At 34.8% G+C, this 20,654-nt stretch overlaps 1 protein-coding gene across 1 annotated transcript in view; it reads right to left on the minus strand.

Moving 5' to 3' along the window:
• The window catches only part of Far1 (fatty acyl-CoA reductase 1), a 52,131-nt gene that overhangs the window by 6,742 nt on the left and 24,735 nt on the right, over positions 1 to 20,654 (minus strand). Inside the window, exons 4-10 of the mRNA XM_005351024.3 lie at positions 14,123 to 14,302; positions 11,659 to 11,836; positions 10,674 to 10,718; positions 10,438 to 10,556; positions 9,725 to 9,792; positions 7,985 to 8,156; positions 1,369 to 1,498 (exon numbers count right to left, since the gene is read on the minus strand). Coding sequence (XP_005351081.1) covers positions 1,369 to 1,498; positions 7,985 to 8,156; positions 9,725 to 9,792; positions 10,438 to 10,556; positions 10,674 to 10,718; positions 11,659 to 11,836; positions 14,123 to 14,302 — 892 coding nt within the window. The remainder of the gene's footprint in view (positions 1 to 1,368; positions 1,499 to 7,984; positions 8,157 to 9,724; positions 9,793 to 10,437; positions 10,557 to 10,673; positions 10,719 to 11,658; positions 11,837 to 14,122; positions 14,303 to 20,654) is intronic.

The following is a 20,654-nucleotide window of genomic DNA, read 5'->3' on the forward strand; positions in this document are numbered from 1 at the left end:
AAAAAAAAAAAAAAAAAAAAAAAAAAAAAAAAAAAAAAAGAAAGAAAAAAAAAAGAAAAACTCAACTGGAATGGTTTCAACACTGCTGACTGGCTGTTGGAGAATTTAAACAAACAATTTACATTTTAGTTAAAATAACAAATGGATTAAAAGCCTAAGGGCACCATGGTCTACCACAAAACCATTCTGTGAGAGGATAAGACCAGAGAGAAATAGTAGCACCTGAAGAAACAGTGCTTAAGGATTTTCCCAAATTGCAGAAAGACACCCATCTACAGATATAAAAAGCCCAAACAAAGTTTTAGAACACCAAATATGTGAAAAACCTGGAAAAGAACAAGGAGAAACAAATAACTGACTTTTTAACTGTAACAGAATAGAACATAAAATAATCTTTAATGTGCTGAAATAGTGTTAAAAAAAAAGCTACCTAGGGTGAATAAAGACTGATAATCAAAATCTGAAAGTTTCACTATGATCAGTCTCCTAATTACGCCATATTCTGGTGTCCTACACAACACAAAAGACAGAAAGAAAATGATAATAAAGAGAAGCTCTAAAACTGAAAACAGATGGAGCAACTGTCTCCTAACTGTGGGGTTTGAACTGGAGAAGTAGAGTAAGACGTAAGCACATGGCTGGTGAGCTGAAGATACAGTCAGGGCTGTGCTAAGGTTCTAACCACCAAAAGGACGGGACTGAGAATAAGGCCCTAGGTTTAATCCCTAGCACTGCTATATTTCTAACAGGAGGTAATGGGATGTATTTAAGACAGATATAAACACTAAAATATAGGGGATCGATGGGCAGTAGTGGCCCAGGCCTTTAATCTAGCACTCAGGAGGCAGAGGCAGGAGGATCTCTGTGAGTTTGAGGCCAGCCTGGTCTACATAGGAAGTTCCGCCAGCCAGAGGTACATAATGTGACAAAACAAACAAAATCTGAGGTAACTTCAGAAGGAATACAGTTTAGTTTTCAAACAAGCAGAGTAGAATGCAAAGAGCATACAATATGAAAACAATTAGAGCCCCTCCCCCACCACCAAAAAAAAGAATCAGAGAAAACAAGATATCCTGAACATAAGACCTATAAAGATGTTAAAGTTCTCTCTGAACTCAACCTGTGGGAAGAAAGGATTAACAACTCATTTGTACTTTAGAAAGCCTTTGATATTCCCAAATACTTTATCAATTCTAAGACAATGCAGTCTTAGTATAAGTATAGAGTATACTTATACTCTATAAGTAATTAAAATTAAAATACTGACAAAATATAATTAGATTGACTTATGCACTGGTTGTGGGAAATGCCTAGATTTCAGGCTGTTTTCTGGTTAGGTATTTTTAACCTAAAACAGAAAATACTTGCCTTTTTATCTTCAGGGTTTAATTGGTTCATTAACATATTGACATTATCAGTATTCCAAACCCAAGAGTTACTTGTGAAATACTCAAGAAACACCATGGCTTTGTGAAGACGGGTGATTGTTTTCATCATCCTGTATTTCAAGAAAAACCAAGAGGTTCATATAAAGACTGGGTAAAAAAATCCCATTATCACCACGGTCCCAACCACTTACTCCCAACTGTAATTCAGTAAGTGTAACAAAATAGCAGAGAATCAGAATATTTCTGCATCTTGGGAGCATAAATTATAAATCCCAAATAAAAACAAATTGGAAGTAGCAGCAAAGGAAATTTATTATCACCTGCACAAAATTCTGCTGACACAGAATTAATTCTCAAAGCATATGCAATACTGAAGTTTAAATTCAAATTTTCTAAGTATTAGATAAGGCTCAGTTTAGACTCCCTTTGCTTTTTAGCTATACCTGTCCTTAATAAGAATCCTTAACACAGTTTCTACAACTATGTTATAATCCCAGCACTTCAGCATCACTGAAGCAGATAACAGAAATATTCCTCTGCCATTTAGTCTACTCTAGTAGAAAAATACAACTTTCTCTTCAGCAGTGATTGGCACCACCTCTGATCATGTGGATGTGCTGTGAAATCAATGACTAATGCCAAGGACTTTCTGAAATACTTAATTGCTCAGGCCTCACCCATGTCTTTCCTCAGAGAAACAAACCAGTATAATAATTCTTTGTTTCCTTTTAAAGGGCAAGGAACCTTAATCTTATCAGACAATATATTATCACTTGTATAAGTCATTGATATCAAAGTACTAATCCGAGCAGTAATTAAGAAAGAGCTTTCTGAATCAATTACACACATACACACCCCCTCCCCCAAAAAAAACAAAAAAAAAAACCCCAGGAAAATAGTTCATGTAGAAATAAAAAAATTCCATTTACATTCCCACAAAAAGGATTAGCTAAAAGTATATGAAATTTAGAAAGACCTCAAATTAGGAGCTTTACAAATGGAGGATATGGCAGAAAAATCAGAATATAAGAAATGATAAAGAAAATAAAAATAGTACCATTAGCCAAGAAACTATGATAACATTTATTACATTTAGAAAGAAACCTTGAATAAAATACTTGAAGGAAATAAAGCAATATGAATAATGTAAAGAAAAACTACTTAATTTACTAAGGAATTCTATAATAAATTCTTCATTAAACATGTAAAGAATTATCAAACATCCAAAGTTATGTCTAGATAAAGATTTAAAAACATATAGCTAAAACTTAGGGAACTTTCCTTTAATGAACAAGATTTTTCTAAAAGAATTTTTTCTTTAAAGATATAACAAATTTAGAACAATCAATATTTATAATATACATAATTATATACAAAATTATAATATACATTAATTTCATCCCAAACATGCATAGTTCACATAATTTTCCAATGAGTATTTTACTAAAACATTTTTCTTCCTGACTCCTTAACTGTCCATTATTGCCTAATCTCATGTGTGGATTCATTCAAGTGACAATAGCTGCCCTAAAATTAACCCTTGATTCCGTCATCCAAAGAACATTTCTTATTTAAAAGTAAACAAACAAACAAACAAAAAACCGAGAGGGGCCAGGCATGGCAGCTCAAGCATGCTTGTAATCCCACACTTGGGAGGCTAAGGCCGGAAAACTGCCATGAATGTGGAGCTACACTAGTTTATAACTCAACCCTGTCTCAAAACAAAACAAAAACAAACAAAAAAACCCACGAAACAGAGGGAAGAAGTTAGAAGAGTTGAAAATTCATACATATGAGAAATTTGCAGACAATTATCATCAAGATATTGGTAAAGTGAAGTACACTTGAAACTGTACCATTGCTCTGGTTCAACATGTCATAGTGAATGCTGTGACTATACTGTCTGGTACCTGTTGAGGATGTATTTATTCTTTACTATGACAACTTCTAAAATAGACTCAATAAAATATAATTAATCGTAATTTACAGTACGGCCAAATCTTAATAATCATCTATTCTAAGATTTCTCAACCTTAGCTATCACAAATAAAAGTATCTATGTACTAAGATACTTGGCAGTACCCATGGCCTCAGCATACTGGGGCTGAGGTAAAGCACACCACTCCCCATTGTGATGACCAACTCCAAATATTGTCAAATGTCTCCTGGTGAGAATCACGTAGATGAAAAATGTCAGGTTCAGAGAAGTTAAACAACAAACATGAAATAACTTTTTAAAATATGCTATTTGCAACAATGACATAATGCTAAATGCAGAATAATTAATGATGATTCTACATGTAACCTGGTTTCCCCTTTAACCAAGAAATGGAACATAATTATCTCAAAATATACAATGAGTCAGACTTTATCTAGCTGATACTCAAAATCATGTAAATGAGTAAACTGGATTCCATGAACTGAACAACATTAGTTTAATGTAGAATGAGGTATTATATTAGGGTCTACAGAAGGTGTAACATAGTGTTCACTTACTCTTGACTAGGCAATATCTAAAGAATAAACTATAAGACTTAAGTTAACGTGTACATCACCTAAGTAAACTTTTATATCCCTTGTTGCTTTTATTTACTTAATTGTTTTTCTGAGACAGGGTTTCAATCATTCTATGCTGGCCTATGTAACTATGTAGCCCAGGCTGGCCTCAAACTAGTGGAAATCCTCCTATTTCACAGCTTCCTGAGTACTCAAATTACAGTCTGCAGCACCATACCCTACTCCTTGCTGCTTTTATATTATAAACTTACAGAGGTCTCAGATTATTCCTGCTTTGATAGATCCTACAAAGTAAATTACACTGTTACCTACACTAACTTCTTATCACAAGGGGAAGACATTAGAATGAGGTGTTCACTTCAGAAGTAAGAATGGCGCTAAGAGTAGTCTGTCTGTCTGGCTCTTTGCATACTCACCCTTGAAGACTTCAGTCACCTTAAATCCTGTCTAATGACCCCTGAGGCTGTCATGCTACAAGGAATCTCAAACCAGACCATGTGCAGACAACACATGAAGAGTCGAATTCTAAAGGAAGAAAGCTGCCTAGCTACTATGCACCCTTCCTCTCCCTTAATGACTCACTCTAGTGTATATGTCCTGGTTCCTGTCTGATCACAGCTTAAAGACTTACTGGTGCAGGACAATTTTGTATTCTGTCAATTATGTTTTAAATAAATGCTGATTGGCCGATAGCCAGGCAGAAAGTATAGGTGGGAAAACCAGACAGGAAGTAGAGGTGGGGCAATGAGAACAGGAGTATTCTGGGAAGAAAGAAGCTCTTCCCCCAGTCCTGCCGAGACCAAAGAAGAAGTAGAATGTGACCTGCCCTGCTGAAAAAGGTACCAAGCCATGTGGCTAACATAGATAAAAATAATGGGCTAATATAAGTTACCAGAGCTAATAAGAAGCCTGAGCTAATGGGCCAATCAGTTTCTATCTAATGCAGACTCTCTGTGTAATTTCTTTGGGATATGTGAGCTGTGGGAACTGGGCAGGACAAAGATACACAGAAACCCCAACAAGCCTGGCCCTCATGTTACAGACTTACTTCAACCACAGCCACTCATCCAAATCTCTCCAGAATTCCTTATTCACAGAAGTTGTGACACATAAACAAAATAACTTGCTTTGAGACACTATGGTTACATAATGACTTGTCATGCAATAGAGTAAGACATCTTAGTACTGGGAAGGACTGACAATAATACAAAGTTGAGGTTTGTGGCATTTTAGAATTAGGTGGTAAACTCTGTTGTGACCTTTGAGATCATTTACTGAAATCTGAAAGGGCCATGGAAAGAAAATTAGAGGTCGCTTTATACAGCTTGAAGCTACAGTAACATGAAGATAACAAAAACCAAACCTATATTCCTAAAATTTAATCTAGTCAAGATTTCTTGAATGAAGACAAGCTGATCTTAGACAGTAAAGTGTCTGAATGAAATTTGGAGAAAATGTAAAAGGCTAATCAGGAATTCATTAAAAAACAATTTTCTTATGGCACTGCATGCCTGTCATTCATGCTCACAAGTGCTAGCATACAAGTCCTGAGCCATAGGCTCATAATGGCAGAACAGTGCCAGGTAGAGGAAGCACAACTGAGCTGCAGTTTCCCTCAGGAAGTATTTGGCATAGTTTACTACACAGAAAAACTGCTGCATACAGCAAGCTGGGAGAAGCACATGGGAAAGCTGGGAATTCTCAAGATTCTTGCGCTGAGTGGACCACTCTACTGGTGCTAGCTACCCTTGCAATCACCAGCTAACCAGTTTACTAAGAATGTATTAAAAGGAAGACAGTAGGCAATCCATTAGGAGGGTAAGAAGCAGCAACAGACCTGACAGGATAGTGGGAGACAGACACTAACCTATTGTTAGGCCATTACTAAGTCTGTGAATAGTAACGAATCAAATGTATAGAAAGTGATATTTTTAAATCTAGAATTCAGAAATTCTAGGTTGTATCCATCAATTATTTAAAAACAAAAGGGAAAAAGATAGTTTCTGAATATAAATCAAATCCAGGGTAGAGATATAACATTCTTTAAGAATTTAGAGTGCCCTTACACAAACATGGAATTTTTTTAAACAGAAAGACCAAACAAAAATCTCTCCAGATTGTAAAGACAGATACCATATTCTCTACTATTTGGATGGCAGGTTGTAAGAAGCAAAGATTTAGTATCTATAGGTAATATTCCATAGCAATCTAATGAGACATAAGAAGGGCTGTCTCAAAGAGATCTGTGATAGGCTCTGATCTATCTGATTAGAAAAGACACAATGGAAACTCCTAATTTTTAGCTACATGAATATATATATACATATATATATGTATATATATATATATATACCAATGAAATTGTTTCTGTAACAAAAATAAGTAAACAAGAGCCCACATACCAAATCCATTCTATTACTGAACAATCATGTTCATTATTTATAAACATGTCTATGACTTTCCTTTCTTTTAACAGCAGAGCAGACTGGTAGTAACAGAAACAATTCCTTACCCGGCCTAAATGTATACAAGATGGCCCCTTTAAAGAAAAATTTCCCAATCCCTGTCCTGGATTCTAACTTTTTATGGGCAGGAAACAGAATGAGTAGGCTGTTCAAACTTGCATGGGTCATTTTTTTATGGAAAAAAAAATGAAGACTTTTCAGAATGTAGAAACGAGTCTAGTTGTCAACATATACCTGGACTGCAATTGAGAACTGTTATAGAACAGTGTTTGCTTCATGCCTCCCCATTTTCTCTTTTTGACAAGACTGTCTGAAGCCATTACCTTATGTTTCTCTCAACATATACAGAGTACATGGGCAGCTGCTAATTTGCTTTGTCATGGAATCTGCAATGTCATTTCTAAACTATCTTATCTGTAACTGGATCAGATTTAAATGGCAAAACCTCCAGCTGATATTATAGGGATTTGTGGAGGAAAGAATTAGCTGCACTGTTCAAGGTAGAAGAATGTGAATTCTCTTAGCCAGAGGGTTAACTGTTCACTATGTGGTAAAGACAGTAAGTAGGAGAACTTTATTTGTGGGGTTTCAATGAAAAAAAAGGAAAGGAGAAAGAAAAGATATTACAACTATAAGAAAAGAGCAAGTTTACTGTTTGTCAACTTTTTAAAACTAGAACATTAGTCAAAAACTGTAATCACCATATTATAAGCTGAATAAGTAGCTAAGATATTTCAAGTAATTTTCTAGAATTATCCTATATTTTTCATATGAAACTAAACCATCAACTTTAAAGCAAAATATTTGACCCTGAATCCCTTGTAGAAACTTCAGCACTAGGTTTTTAAGGGAGAGCGAAGGACTCAATTTCAGCTTATAATAACAATGACAATCCCGAGGTAGGACATTTCCTGCTATAATGGGAGTTTGGAGAATCAGTGACCCCATAAGATGAGATCCATTCTTGGTATCTGAACATCTCCAATTTCTAGGAAATGTCCTGGCATCTTGATTGTGATTGTGTTTAATCAGGTTAGTAATTCTAAAAAAGCTAAGCTCATGCTAGCGACATGATGTCTCTCCAGCAAGCTTCCACCACCTTACCAATACATAGTGTATTACTGCTATTCTTCTTACCACGGTTTCTGACCTGTCAACCTGAGTGCAAGATCGTGCAATAATGCAGGTACTGTATGTCTGACACCCTTCCAATAATGGAGTATTAGGTTGTTGGTATAGAACTTAATATTAGGGTGCCTGAGTACTTGGTTTAAAGGATTCATCCTGAAGAAATGATTTATACAATCTCCTGTAGGAAAAATAAGCGTTAAAGCATTTTGAATATTTTTTTTTATTCAGAAAGAACCTAAAGTTAGACCTAGACTTCAACATATGACAGTAATTTATCACCCAAAATTTAGAACAAATAGAGTGACTTACAGCACTACCTTTGCTTTTCTGACAGTGTCTTACATTCAAGAGTCTTCTCATTCACAAAAGGCCATTAAGCCTTATCATAAGCATGAACAGATAAAGAATTAATAGCATTTCAGTGTTAAGCACGGGTTGTTTAACAGTCAGAGGAACAGATAAGACAGAGCTAGTCACCATTACCTTGGGCTTCTTCCAGTCATCCTGAGGTAGATATCATACAGGAATGCTGGGGCCTTATGGCTTACAGCAATCCAGTACTGATATAAAAGGTGATTGGAGGTTAGATTTACATTGGGCCGTCTGAAGGCCTGTTCGAGAGGATTCCTCTTGAAAGTGGAAATTACATGGTATTCTGAGGAAGAAAAGTTGTGTAACAGCTTTGATAACAACCATGTAATGAAGTTTTGAAAAAAAAAATCATGTTTTCACAATGCAAAATATTTTACCAAAGATTCAGAGTTCATTCATTTAAAAAACAAGCTTTTCTATTCTCCATAGCTAAGAGAAATGGGCATTAGACTGCTGATTCCAAGGGGTTTAAAAACTGCCAGAATTTTAATTAAATGAATAAATTTTTACTAAAATTCATCCTGAAAATCTTGTTAATGTTTTACCTAGGCCACTTTATAATGTCACTCTCTATATTTCACCTCTCACGATAGCTTCTTTCTTTCTGTTCCTCTTTCCAGATTCTTATTACTGTACTTACTTAAAAAAGAAAAGGAAAATCATCATCCTTTGCTTATGAATGATTTACTCAAATTAAGACACATCATACAAGCTTAAAACAACCCCAAAATAACCTCTGCTGTAGTTTACTTAGGTTATTCAACATCAACACAATCAAACTTGGTATCTTCTATGTTAATATTTTAATGGAAATGTATAATATGGAATTTGATTTTTCATAAAACTGTACAACACAACAAAGTGTATAAAAACCTCACTTACTTAAGATGCCTCAATATCCCTGAAGGACCATGACTTAAAATATTGTGAAATCACTATAGAGTTTTTTCTTACATACTCCAGTCAATCCTTAAATTTAAATACAAATGGCACAGAAAAACCCTAGTACAAATATCAAGTAAGACTGCTTTAAGATAGCTAGGTGTGGTGGTGTATGACTATAATGTCAGCTCTTGTGAGGCTGAGGCAGGAGGATAGAAAGTTGGATGCCAGCCAGAACTATATTGCAAATTCCAGTTCAGTTTGAGCTACATAGTGAGATTTTTATCTCGAAAAAAACAAAGCAAAGCAGAAATAAGGGCCAGGAATGAAGTGGTAGAGTGCTTGACTCTGTGGATGGGTGAGGAAAGGGGTAGACTGATCCCCAGAACCAATTTACTTTAAAAACAAAATTATTTAGAATAGCAAAAATTCAATTGGAAATAAAAGATTTTAAAAAGAAAGTCATAAATATTTATATCTGACTCAATTTAAAAAGAGTTTGCCTTCAATTGTCTTCAAGTTTTACTAGCCTATTTTAGAGCTAGTTAACAAATGTTCTACTTGTTATAGATCTTTTACTTTGGTAGAATGTAGTCTGGCAAAAAGTATCCTACTTCCTAACTCCTTCACTTAAAAGTCTGGGGACCAACTGATAAACCTACTCTTTTAGGTGTAAATATTACCTACAGACTGGCAACATAAGACCTGAGTGTACTTATTTAAGTCACAGGTAGTCTATGAGAGTGTTGCAGATGACAAGAGAACAGCTAGGGTCTCACTAGGTGAATGGAGACATATACATCAGGCTATGTGAAACATTGAAGGTGTCCACAAGGCAGGATTGGTAGTTATTCTCAAACAGTAACTAAAATAAGAATAACTTTGTAACTCAGTGGCCCCAAAACCCCATTTAAAAAAGTCAGTGAATGTTTTACGTTCTAACATTCAAAAACATAGATAAAATCATACCAACTTCCCCCCAGTGGAAAGGATTAGTGCTGCCTGTTGTGCAATTATACACCATGATGTTTCTTGGTCTGCAAAGACAAAGATGAAAGCAAAGAAACATAAGAGAAGTCAAAAGTATCTTAAGTCTTATGTACTCTCAAAGCAGGAAGACATGATGATGCTGGGTACCTATTCTATATTATACAAAAAGCACCCTAAGGGATTATTTCTTATATGTTTAGGCTTTAGTTACAAATACTATTATTACCATAAAAGGATGCTCAGAGATTATTACAGCTGCTCTAATGTGCCATGGTTGACATACAAAAAACATCTCTTGTTTATACTATTTTAGTTTGGCTTAAATCATCATTCAGGACCCCCTATCCATCCACCCACCCCCCCGCCCACCACACACACACACACACCTTGTTTAGACTATTTTAGTTTGACTTAAATCATCATTCAGGACCCCCATCCATCCACCCGCCCCCCCCCACACTTTCTTTAGTTCCTAACAAACCTGTAAAATCTGTGAATTCATTAATTCTTTCTTACCACTGATGGTTCCACATGTTACTGCTTCCACTGCTCAGCAACTAGAACAAACAGTGGAATTTCCTATATCCTAATAGGACACTTTACTAACATGGTACAATCAGGACTAAGGGATTAAGCTCCTTTTCCCTCTCAGTTACCACACAGTTAATAAGCAATATCGTTGCCTCATATACCTATTAACTCCAGAATACCAGGCTGCAGCAAGGCTTGTGTTGACCACTACATCTACAGGAACAAGATCTGCAAGGGCATTGTTGGAGGCACGCATTGTTCGAAGAATTCCTTTCCCAGCCTTTTTTGAAATTAAAAACAACACATTCAGATACATAGCCAAAACACATATACATAGACATAAGTATAAAGATACAGGAATTTTTAATCAAAGAATTAAATCAAAAAGTTTATTTACCGCAATGAAGAGACCACTTGGTCCATTAAAGTTATCAATCCATCCCTAATGTCATAAATTGAAGGAAAAAAAAAAGAGGTTAAAACTACTATCAAAGTAGATTTATTATTTGAAAGTGCTAACTCCAAACACACTTTGTCGTTTTCTCCCAAAGCCTAAGAAAGATCTACATTCCATGAAAAATAGTGGTCTTAGTACCCAAAAATGTCCCAAGAGTTTCCTCTAGGGTAATAAATGACTAAATCAAAGTATTTTTAAATTATTATCTACCTCTGCTAAATCTCCACAAAGGGGAAAAAAATACTGTATACTTTGCATAGCTTTTCATAAATTAAGCCCATACACCTTTAATTTTATACTATTTATTAATATAGTATCTTGATTAAGAGAAAATAATATGTGTTCCTTAAACTTAGTTAGTAAATCAGAAGAAAACAGAATAATTATCAAAACAACAAAAGACAGGCTATCAATTACTGCTATTTATACAGACCTTGGGCTTTTTGTTTTGTTTTGTTTTTCCTGAATCAGCTTACTTTCTAGTGTTTGTTTCTGCCTTCTCTTATTTTAAGGATTTAACAGTATCCTAACACCCTTTTTTTCCTGCTTAGTAGTAGCAAGTTACCAAAGAAACCTCTTATGCTTTTCTTAGCTTTGTAATCTACACATAGAAAGATATACTTTACATAACTTTCTTTTGGCAATGAAAACAGATGAAATCGTGGTCTCCTTTACTGAAGACACAATGTCAGAACTTTTGATTTGATTTTCGGCCAGAAATTAAAACTGTTACTCTACATTCCATACACTCAGAAGCACCTTAGAGATAAAGGCGTGAGTAATATATCTCTTTCTATGCTCATCAGCTCTGTACAGTAGAGCACATTCAGCATATAACACAACTCTTAAATCATATGCCTATTCTTTATACAGTTAGAACTTAAAACTCTAAATCCCAATTACTTAACAACTTTAAAGAGCTTACTGGAAAAGGTTCTTTCCAACTGGCACCAACAATCGATGGCCTTACAATGGCAACATTTAGCTTTGCTCCTTCTTGTTGTACAACATATTCTGCCAGTGCCTTGGTGTAGATGTATGTATTAGGTCTGTCGCCTATCAATTTTGGTGTGATATCATTTACTAGGCCATCATCCATCCACCTGGCAAACAAAGAAATTACATTAAAAAATCCAAATATTTTATCATAGATTAAAAACCTACTTAATTGAACTTTGCACAAACCTATCTGTTGCCCTGTTTTAAACAGTTGCACAATAACTCTTTTCTTGTTTTTTTTTTTTTTAAATAGGGTTTCTCTGTGTAGCCCTGGATGTCCTGAAACTTGCTCCGTAGACCAGGCTCACCTTGAACTCAGAAATTGCCTGCTTCTGCCTTCCAAGTGCTGGGATTAAAGGCATGTGCCATACAATAACTTTTACTAACAGGGGAAAAAAAAAGGTTGTGTCTTTAAATATGAAACATAGGTCTACTATCTCCAACTCCTATATCAAATAAGAACCAATAGATCTTTCATAAATCATATTTAGATAGCAAACTCAACTGACCTGAACCAATTAAGGGTCTTTAGAAATTATCAAGCAGTTTAAACATTCAATATTTGTGTGTCTTTGATCGGGGATGCTACCAAAAACGAAAACGAAGTTCCTTTCCAAAGTCCAAATAAATTCCAAAATAGATCAGGTGTCTCAAATGTTTCATTAGAAAGTACATATATATGTATTACCATCTAATAGAGTAACAGGTTAAATATACACATTTGCTATTTACATATATTCACATTTAATATAAAATGTCTAATAATCTAAATATTTAAGATGAATCACTGGGATTGTATATCCTCAAGAAAGATGAACAAATACTATGATTAATAATAAAAATATTAAAGCCTGTTATGAAAATTCAATTAACAACCTACAATTCAGTCATCTCTTAACTGACCTTACCATCTCTGAAGATCACCTGTAAAAAGGACCATGACCAAATAGGTGACGTCAATGATCTTTCCTTATTTTTCTCTAAGGTGCTATGTCTTTATTTCTAGAAACTTGTCCTTTATGTCTACTAAGCACTCAAATAGATTCTGTATATTGTTACAATCTGATGATAAAAATAACTAGAGACGCTTAAAATGCTCCCACATATGGAAGTGTGTGTATGTGGAAGAGTAAGAACATTAAACTACAGGCAAATAGCTATCCAGTTTGAGAAAAAACTACAACGGAGATTGAGTTTTGAAAACTTGGTAGGATAGGTAGTTGACAGATGGGAAAATAAGTTCCCTGCCCTACCTAAAAACAAACAAACAAACAAACAGAAATGCTGAAGAAAGACTCAGGCCACTAAACCTTACTTCTACTGAGTTTACACAGCAAGTTCACAAATCATTTACTAGACTAGACAGATTCCTTTGAAAGCCAGGAAAGGAGAAAAAAAGATTTAGGTTACAAGGTCTTCTCATTTCTTTAGATACATGTATAAGCCAAAACTAAAAAGCCAAAAAGTAATAAGCTTCATTAACATCACTTTTCTCCAAAATCACAAACACTTTTATTGATCTATGATGAAATGAGGTATATATTTAGGAACATCTATGAAACTGAGTCTCACAAGAAATGTCTCAGTCATCTATGGTATTGATTTTCTTACAATCCATTTCCATGAAAACCCTTTCTTAAAAGGTCACGTGTGCTTATTTCAGGGATAGTGGGAATCAAAAGTAAATGGAATTATCTATGAGGAAAGATGGGACCAAGAAAAAACAAAAATTGTAAGAAAAAAGCCCATAGAGATACTGTTTGAAAACAAATATATAAAGATGTAATGGCTGTTGGAATGCTTCTATAATTGTAGTCCAAAAAAAAAACTTCTTCATATGGTAAGAAAGTCAGACCAAAAAGCAACTGAAGGCTAGGTTGTGTTATATACATTTCACATAATCCTCTACATTTATCAAATACAAATACTGTTCATTTAAGAATTGCTGCTAGGAATCCCTGTCCTTAGAAAGATGGTAACACTAGGAGTATGAATTAAAGGACTAGAATTCCTCTGGTTCTCCTAAAAAAGAAAGTCTCTTTTTATGTATTGTACATTGCAGGAGAGGGAGTTCTTTAGAACCTTGGGGTTAGCAGCCATTGGTCTCCATAGGAGCTAGAAATGACTACCTAAAAAACAAAGCTTCTAACACAGAGATAAATTATTCAGAGACCTTCCTCCAATCATTACCTGACTCAAAGGGAAAACTCTACAATGACCTCACCAACAGAAAGAACCCTGTACTGAGCAGAAAATAAGCAGCTGTTGAATACAGGAAGGGATAAATACATGCATGCACATGTGTGTAGATAGCACAGAGAGAGGGAAAAAAGATAAACTTGAATCCAAAATCTTAAGACTAAAAGCAATGTGTATAAATTCAAACATACTCTAAAGAATCAATCAGCTTCTTGGGATCTACAGGGGGAGGATAAACTACTTCATCGATATGCTTTCGATTGCAGTAGGCGTACGCTGTTGACACATGCATGAACACTTCCAGATTCTTCATTTGCTGTGCAAGGAGAATAAGCTGTCGTGTAGCAATCACATTTAACTGAACAGCATCTCTGCAAAAGAAAGAGACAATGAGAACTTAGAAATCTGTTTTTTTTTTTCCTTTAACGTATTTAAAAACCAAATCTGAATTTCAGTAGGTAAGTACAGACAAAGAAACATGTTTTTCGGTAATCTGCAATTTCTCTGTTAGCTCTGAGTTGGTGTGTTTTATTTTAGTATGAAGAACATTAATTTTAATAACTATGCATGAATCTTCCAATAATAAAATAAACTCCAATATAGGATTTGAAAAACAAAGCATACACTGTGATGTAAAACAGGATTATGAAAAAAGCTATAGAATCAGGCTGGGCTCAGACCCGGGTATAGCCTCCTTGTCAGCTAAAATGCTAAGTTACACAAGCACGCAACCCTCAGCTTCCTCACCTGTAAACGAAACAGTAATAGAATCTCCCACCAGAACTGGGAACGACTAAATAAAAAAATAACTTGTAAGCATTATAAGCATTTAGTATCTGCTATTCTTAACACCATCTCAAAACTGCCTGTGAGTATTAAGATAAGCAAATGGTGGAAAGTTTTTTTTCTATACAACTTGATTAGTAGCATTTTTTTAATGGTCCATCAAAAGGTCTATTGTACAATATAGTAATTGAACTAAAAAATAACATACCAGAATAATGAAAATCATACATTTTTAAAACATTCTCAATACAAGAAAAGTTATGTGAGGTCATAAACATAATACTTTAGTCATTCCACATGCATTGTGCATGATAAACATACAGAGTGAGTCCCAAACCAGTGACACATCCAATCTCAAATAAATAAACAAACAAACAAGTAAATGAATGAATGAATGAATAAATAAAGTAAAAACAGTGAATAGCATCCAAGGAATCCTATCCTTAATTTGTCCTCTGGTTTCCACACACATGTGTACACACACCTGCACATACACAACAAACAGACTATAAAAGTAGGGGAAGCGGACAGGTTGAAACACTCAACACTACTGAGTGCAAAATTGGCATAGAGTATTACAGTCTTATTACAACTACAAATTCATACAACTGACCTAAAAGAAACTAGGTCTTTTTGTTTCTAAAAGAAACAAAGTGCCAGTAATTACAGAAAGTATGTATTTATTAATCTAGTAACCTAAATTTCAGAGCAAAAAGTCACCCAAAGCCTAATTTTTCAAACAAGAAAAACATTTTTTATGGCAAGTGAAAATTACACAAATTGTTATGTATCAATATTACAGAATCACGTAGTGACTAAAAGTATAACCATGAAAAACATTAGAAACATGTAAGTTATTTCTATGCTAAATTTAAAAGATGAAATTATTAAATTAGCATTAATAACTATGTAAAAACAATGCATGTTTAAACATAGATCCAATGAGCTTTGAGGGGAGGCCTTTTTAAGATAGGGCCATGTAGCCCAGGCCTGGCCTGGAACTCCAACTCCCTATGTTGTCTAGGATGAACCTGTTTTATGATCCTCCTACCTTCACCTCTTGAATGTTGGGATTACAAACATTACATCAGGTGTGAAATGTTTTTTATAAAAATGAAAATGGCACTGAGCACTCTGTAAAATGCTCATATTGTCAGTGTTTAAGAAAAAATACGTCACAGATAGAATTCAGTCTATCTGACTGTACAGCAATAGTTTGATAACTATCTGTTCAAAAAGAATGGGGACAAGGAGGATATTGTTTAAGAAGAGGTATACTGAGAATATTTTATTACAAGCTCCTGAGGACAGGACAAGAAGTTCTGGGTCACCAGAAACAAGGAGTAACTCATAAAAGGGAAAATCTAAATAAATAAAGATCTTTTAAGACTTTATTTCTTTTAATTACATCTGAGATCCTATGGAGGAAAAAAAATGTTTTTAATGAAACTAAGGTAGGGGGGGTCTTATGATCTTCCCAAATCTCAACTAAGGAGAAAAAAACATCTGTTCAAATGGAAATCTAGCAAAAGACCTTTCACAGAGAGGATACTATCCACTAGAGCATTGAGAATGCATTATTTTCTTTCACATTTACAAAACAATGGGGCTAGGAAGAGAGATGTTTTGAAAAAAGGACACAAGGGGTATCCTGTTGCACTGTCCTGAGGATAGTGGCAGTTTCTAGGTCACTGAAGTGAGGAATGACTCAGGAGGCACACTTCTGTGCCTTGAGTCTCTCCACTCTATTTGTACCTGAGAGCCCAAACCTGCAGACATACTAAAACAATATCTGCAGGGCTAGTTTTAACCTCAATAGAGACACTAGTTTTATTCTGTTGAACTTCAGACTGAGTCCCTTACATGCTAGACCAGAAAGTAAAAAAAAATGAAATAAAGTTCTCATGTTGCTTTATGAAATAGTAAATCTTAAGACAGGCAGGGTCAAGTACAATCAAGAAATCTACATTTTAAAATATATTTCCAGTTATTATAGTTTTATTTTCTCTTTTTTCCCTTTTCTTTGGAGGTGGAAAGAGGCAGACAATATATTTATTAAAGGCAGCTTTCCCTACAGGAGCACATATGAAAAGTTCACAGCAGAGACAGGGCCAGAGACAGAACTAGAAAAAAAAGCTATCACCACAAAGTGGCCACACAAGCACCAGGATTCACCACTGGCCCTTCCTTAGGTCTAAGGACTGTACCATTCCTTTATCTTAATCTGAACTTCCACTCCTTTTGGAAAACCAACTCCATACCCCTAGGGCCTCATCATCTAGAACTGCTCAATTTCTGAAATCCATGCCTTTTCCCCAAGCAATCTGTTTATTCCCTCTTTTCTGACTGTTTTTGACCCCATGATAGCCTCTGGCCTCTTGCTATTCCCCTCTACACAACTGATACTGTCCGCCTAGTGAATAACCAATACTTACACAATTACTTACTCCTCTTCTCCTTTCTCACCTCTTTATTCCTGTCAATTTCTCCCCAGTTCAATATTTGAAAAACATGTCTGAAAACTAATGAACTATGCCTCCTCAGCACTCAACAGATGTGTTCAGTACTATCTGCATTTAGGCCTGTATCAACATAGTTCGCACATGCCCCAGGGCTTTATGAAAGGGTGCACATCCAAATTTACCTTGGTTCTACCCCAAAGCACTAGGCACAATGTTATGGTGACTCTCCTCCTCCTGCATCCCCTCAGAAGTAACAATTATACCATGTGATATCTGTGGCTTAACAGATGGTAATGATTATAGTTATACATGGTTTTCCCCTAGGTGGCTATTACAGGCTATTTCCAGTATTTCTGAATATCTGGCCCAAATCTAATGTTCTACTAATATTTAGACATCAACATACACTAGATTTGCTTCACAGAAATAGTTATGATGTAGAGACTAGGACTAGAACAGTAAACAGTCATGGCTTCACAGAAGGGTAGTTAACAATACATTATCTAGACTGTCCAACATGGTCTGTCTAGTGTAAGAAATTGTAATAATAAAAAAATCTTTATCATTAATGATAAATCCAAGAAGAATACAAAAGTAATATACTGTGATCTTTCTGGTAAAGGTTTCTTTGATATGTTTTATCCTAATTAATGTTTTCTGTTAATAAAATTCCCCTTAGCCGGGCGGTAGTGGCGCACGCCTTTAATCCCAGCACTCGGGAGGCAGAGGCAGGCGGATCTCCGTGAGTTCGAGACCAACCTGGTCTACAGAGCTAGTTCCAGGACAGGCTCCAAAGCCACAGAGAAACCCTGTCTCGAAAAACCAAAATAAATAAATAAATAAATAAATAAATAAATAAAATAAAATTCCCCTTAAAAACACCCAATTTCCCCCTTTAAGTCAACGAGAACTATACCACAACTAGTATATTAGTATTATACACCAGTCCCTGAACACACTAGGTTTCATATGACTGTGTAAATGATTTCTTTTGATTATAATAAGAAAATAATTAAAGCATGAACTATTAGGGGAAATATGTTAGACTGGTCATTGTATAGTAATGAATTCTAAGGAAAAATAAAGCATCCACTAAAATTCAGTAACAAACAAGCAAAGTAGTATATGCCTGTAATACCAGCATTTGGGAAGCTGAGGCAGAAAGAGCATAATATTGAGGTTAGGCTGGGATACCATAGCCTGTTTCAAACAAAAATCAGAGACTATATTTATAATCTTGAAAATATTATTTAAAGTACAATGTTAGATTTAGATGCAAATATACATGGAAGGGAAAATTTCAAATGTTAAAAAAAAAAGGCATTTTCAGGGCTTAGGGCCCAAATGATAATCTCTGATCAACTCTTACACATAAGGTTCAGGGAGCATCACCAAAGAGGGGCAAAAATATTCTAAGAGAGGACCAAGAAGTCTGCTATGAGATTATGCCTTCCATATATGAGAAGAAAGTACCCATGAAATCTCAGTGATATGGCTAAACAAAATACTAGGTAACATGCCATGGGGGAAATCTAAGAGTCCTATCATGACAGCTAAGAAAGAGAGAAAATTGGTCTTTCCCAGCAATGAGCCCCAAACTGGTTATCCAATACAAACTGGTAAATCCTAAAAATATATACAATATGAGCAACACTAAATGGAATTGGCAAGTTGTTTTTATGTACTTATTCATATATGTGCGTATGTATTTATTATCCCTTCTGCTGAGGCTATGAATTTGAGAGGCAAAAGGGATAATAGAGGAGGGGCTGGTGGGAGAAAAAGAGGGAAATAATGTAAATACAGTACACATATATGAAATTTTAAAAAATTAATTATAAAAAGAAATTTTCTTACTGATGAAGGTACAAATTTCTTTAAGATGGAACATATTGCTTTACATATATTTTCAATATTATTTGTCTCTATTTGAAGAATAACATGTTTATGGTAGAAATAATAATATTCACATAAAATTAAAAACAATTACCATCAATATAGAAAAACATATATGCCTAACATACATGATGCATATCTATCTAATAAAGTGAGATTATACTACACTGATTATGATATTATTTTGTTACTTCTGGATTCTAAACACATGACAGTCCCTGAGTGTCTCACCTGCTGGCTTACAGACTGATACTCTGTGGTTGAGAGGTAAAATAATCCATCAGAAAAAGTCTTCTGAGAAGTGCCAATTTACAGATAAGCAAACTCAAATTCAAAAAGGTTAATAATTGTCCAAAATCTTCAGTTAATAAACAATGAGGTCAAGACTAGTACTAAAGTGTGTTACTCCAAATTTTTTTCCGTCTCTATAGTGTTGCCTCAGCTGCCTCAGGAATAAAATGGATTTGCCCAGGACAAGCTGGTAAAGTTATGACAGAAGGAACAAACGAGCATGTTTTGAAGACTGTAAAGCACAACCCCGGAACTATAAGAGGCAGTGATTGTATCTTCACACACCCCAAACGCTTGGCATTATGCTCTCACACAATATAATCATGTAATAGTTAACACTTCTATTTTCAAAAAATATGAGCATTATTCCTAGAGCTTAACTTTTTGAACATTTTAAAGAAAAGGGTTTCACAGAGAGTTCTGAACCCCCAAAACAATGCTTTATCATTTAAACTAGTGTAAGACTATACAATAAAATTAACATAAAATTGTACTTTTAGACACACCATCAAAAATAATGGTGTTATGAATTAAATTCTACTATTTGAAGTGTATATTCATTTATTTTTTTAAAAAGATTTATCTATTTTTAGCGCATGTATATGGATGTTTTGCCTGCATATATGTCTGTGTACCACATATGTGTCCAGTATGAATGGACACCAGATGAGGATAGCAAATCCCTGTAATGAGCTACAGATGGCTGTAAGACATCATGTGGGTGTTGGAAATCAACCCAGGTCCTCTGGAAGAGCAGTCGGTACTCTTAACCATTGAGCCATCTTTCAAGCCCTTTATTTTATTTTTAAAATACTGATCACTTAAAACGCTGGTTGTGGTTTTTTTTTTTTTGTTTTTTTTTTTAACTAGAAGCAGGATGTATCCTGAAGTTCAATTTGGTTTCAAATTAAAACTTAATTTCTGGTGTTACCTTGTGTCTTAACAATGGCACTAAAGCAGAGTTTTTGAAATATAAACAAAGTGTCAAAAGTCACTTCTATTTTAGCATGCAAAACCTGAACTTAATTTTGATTATGTTCTAAAATACATAGTGAAGAGTGGAATCAAACAGCTGCTGGGGTGGAAGAGTCCAACAATTCACAAAGAGGTAATCAACACAGCTGAGTAACTCTTCCCGCTTCTTATCAAGTATACTCTGCTCTCTTCTAGTCCGTTACCTCTGTCCTATTTTATAAAGTCATGGCAAGGTTTTATAATCAGCATATACTAGCTGTCTTTTATTTTCAAAATGATTATAAAAGAATTTTACTAACTTCAATAAAACACT

The sequence above is a fragment of the Microtus ochrogaster genome, chromosome 8 (genome assembly GCF_000317375.1).
Source record: "Microtus ochrogaster isolate Prairie Vole_2 chromosome 8, MicOch1.0, whole genome shotgun sequence".
Lineage (NCBI taxonomy): Eukaryota > Metazoa > Chordata > Mammalia > Rodentia > Cricetidae > Microtus > Microtus ochrogaster.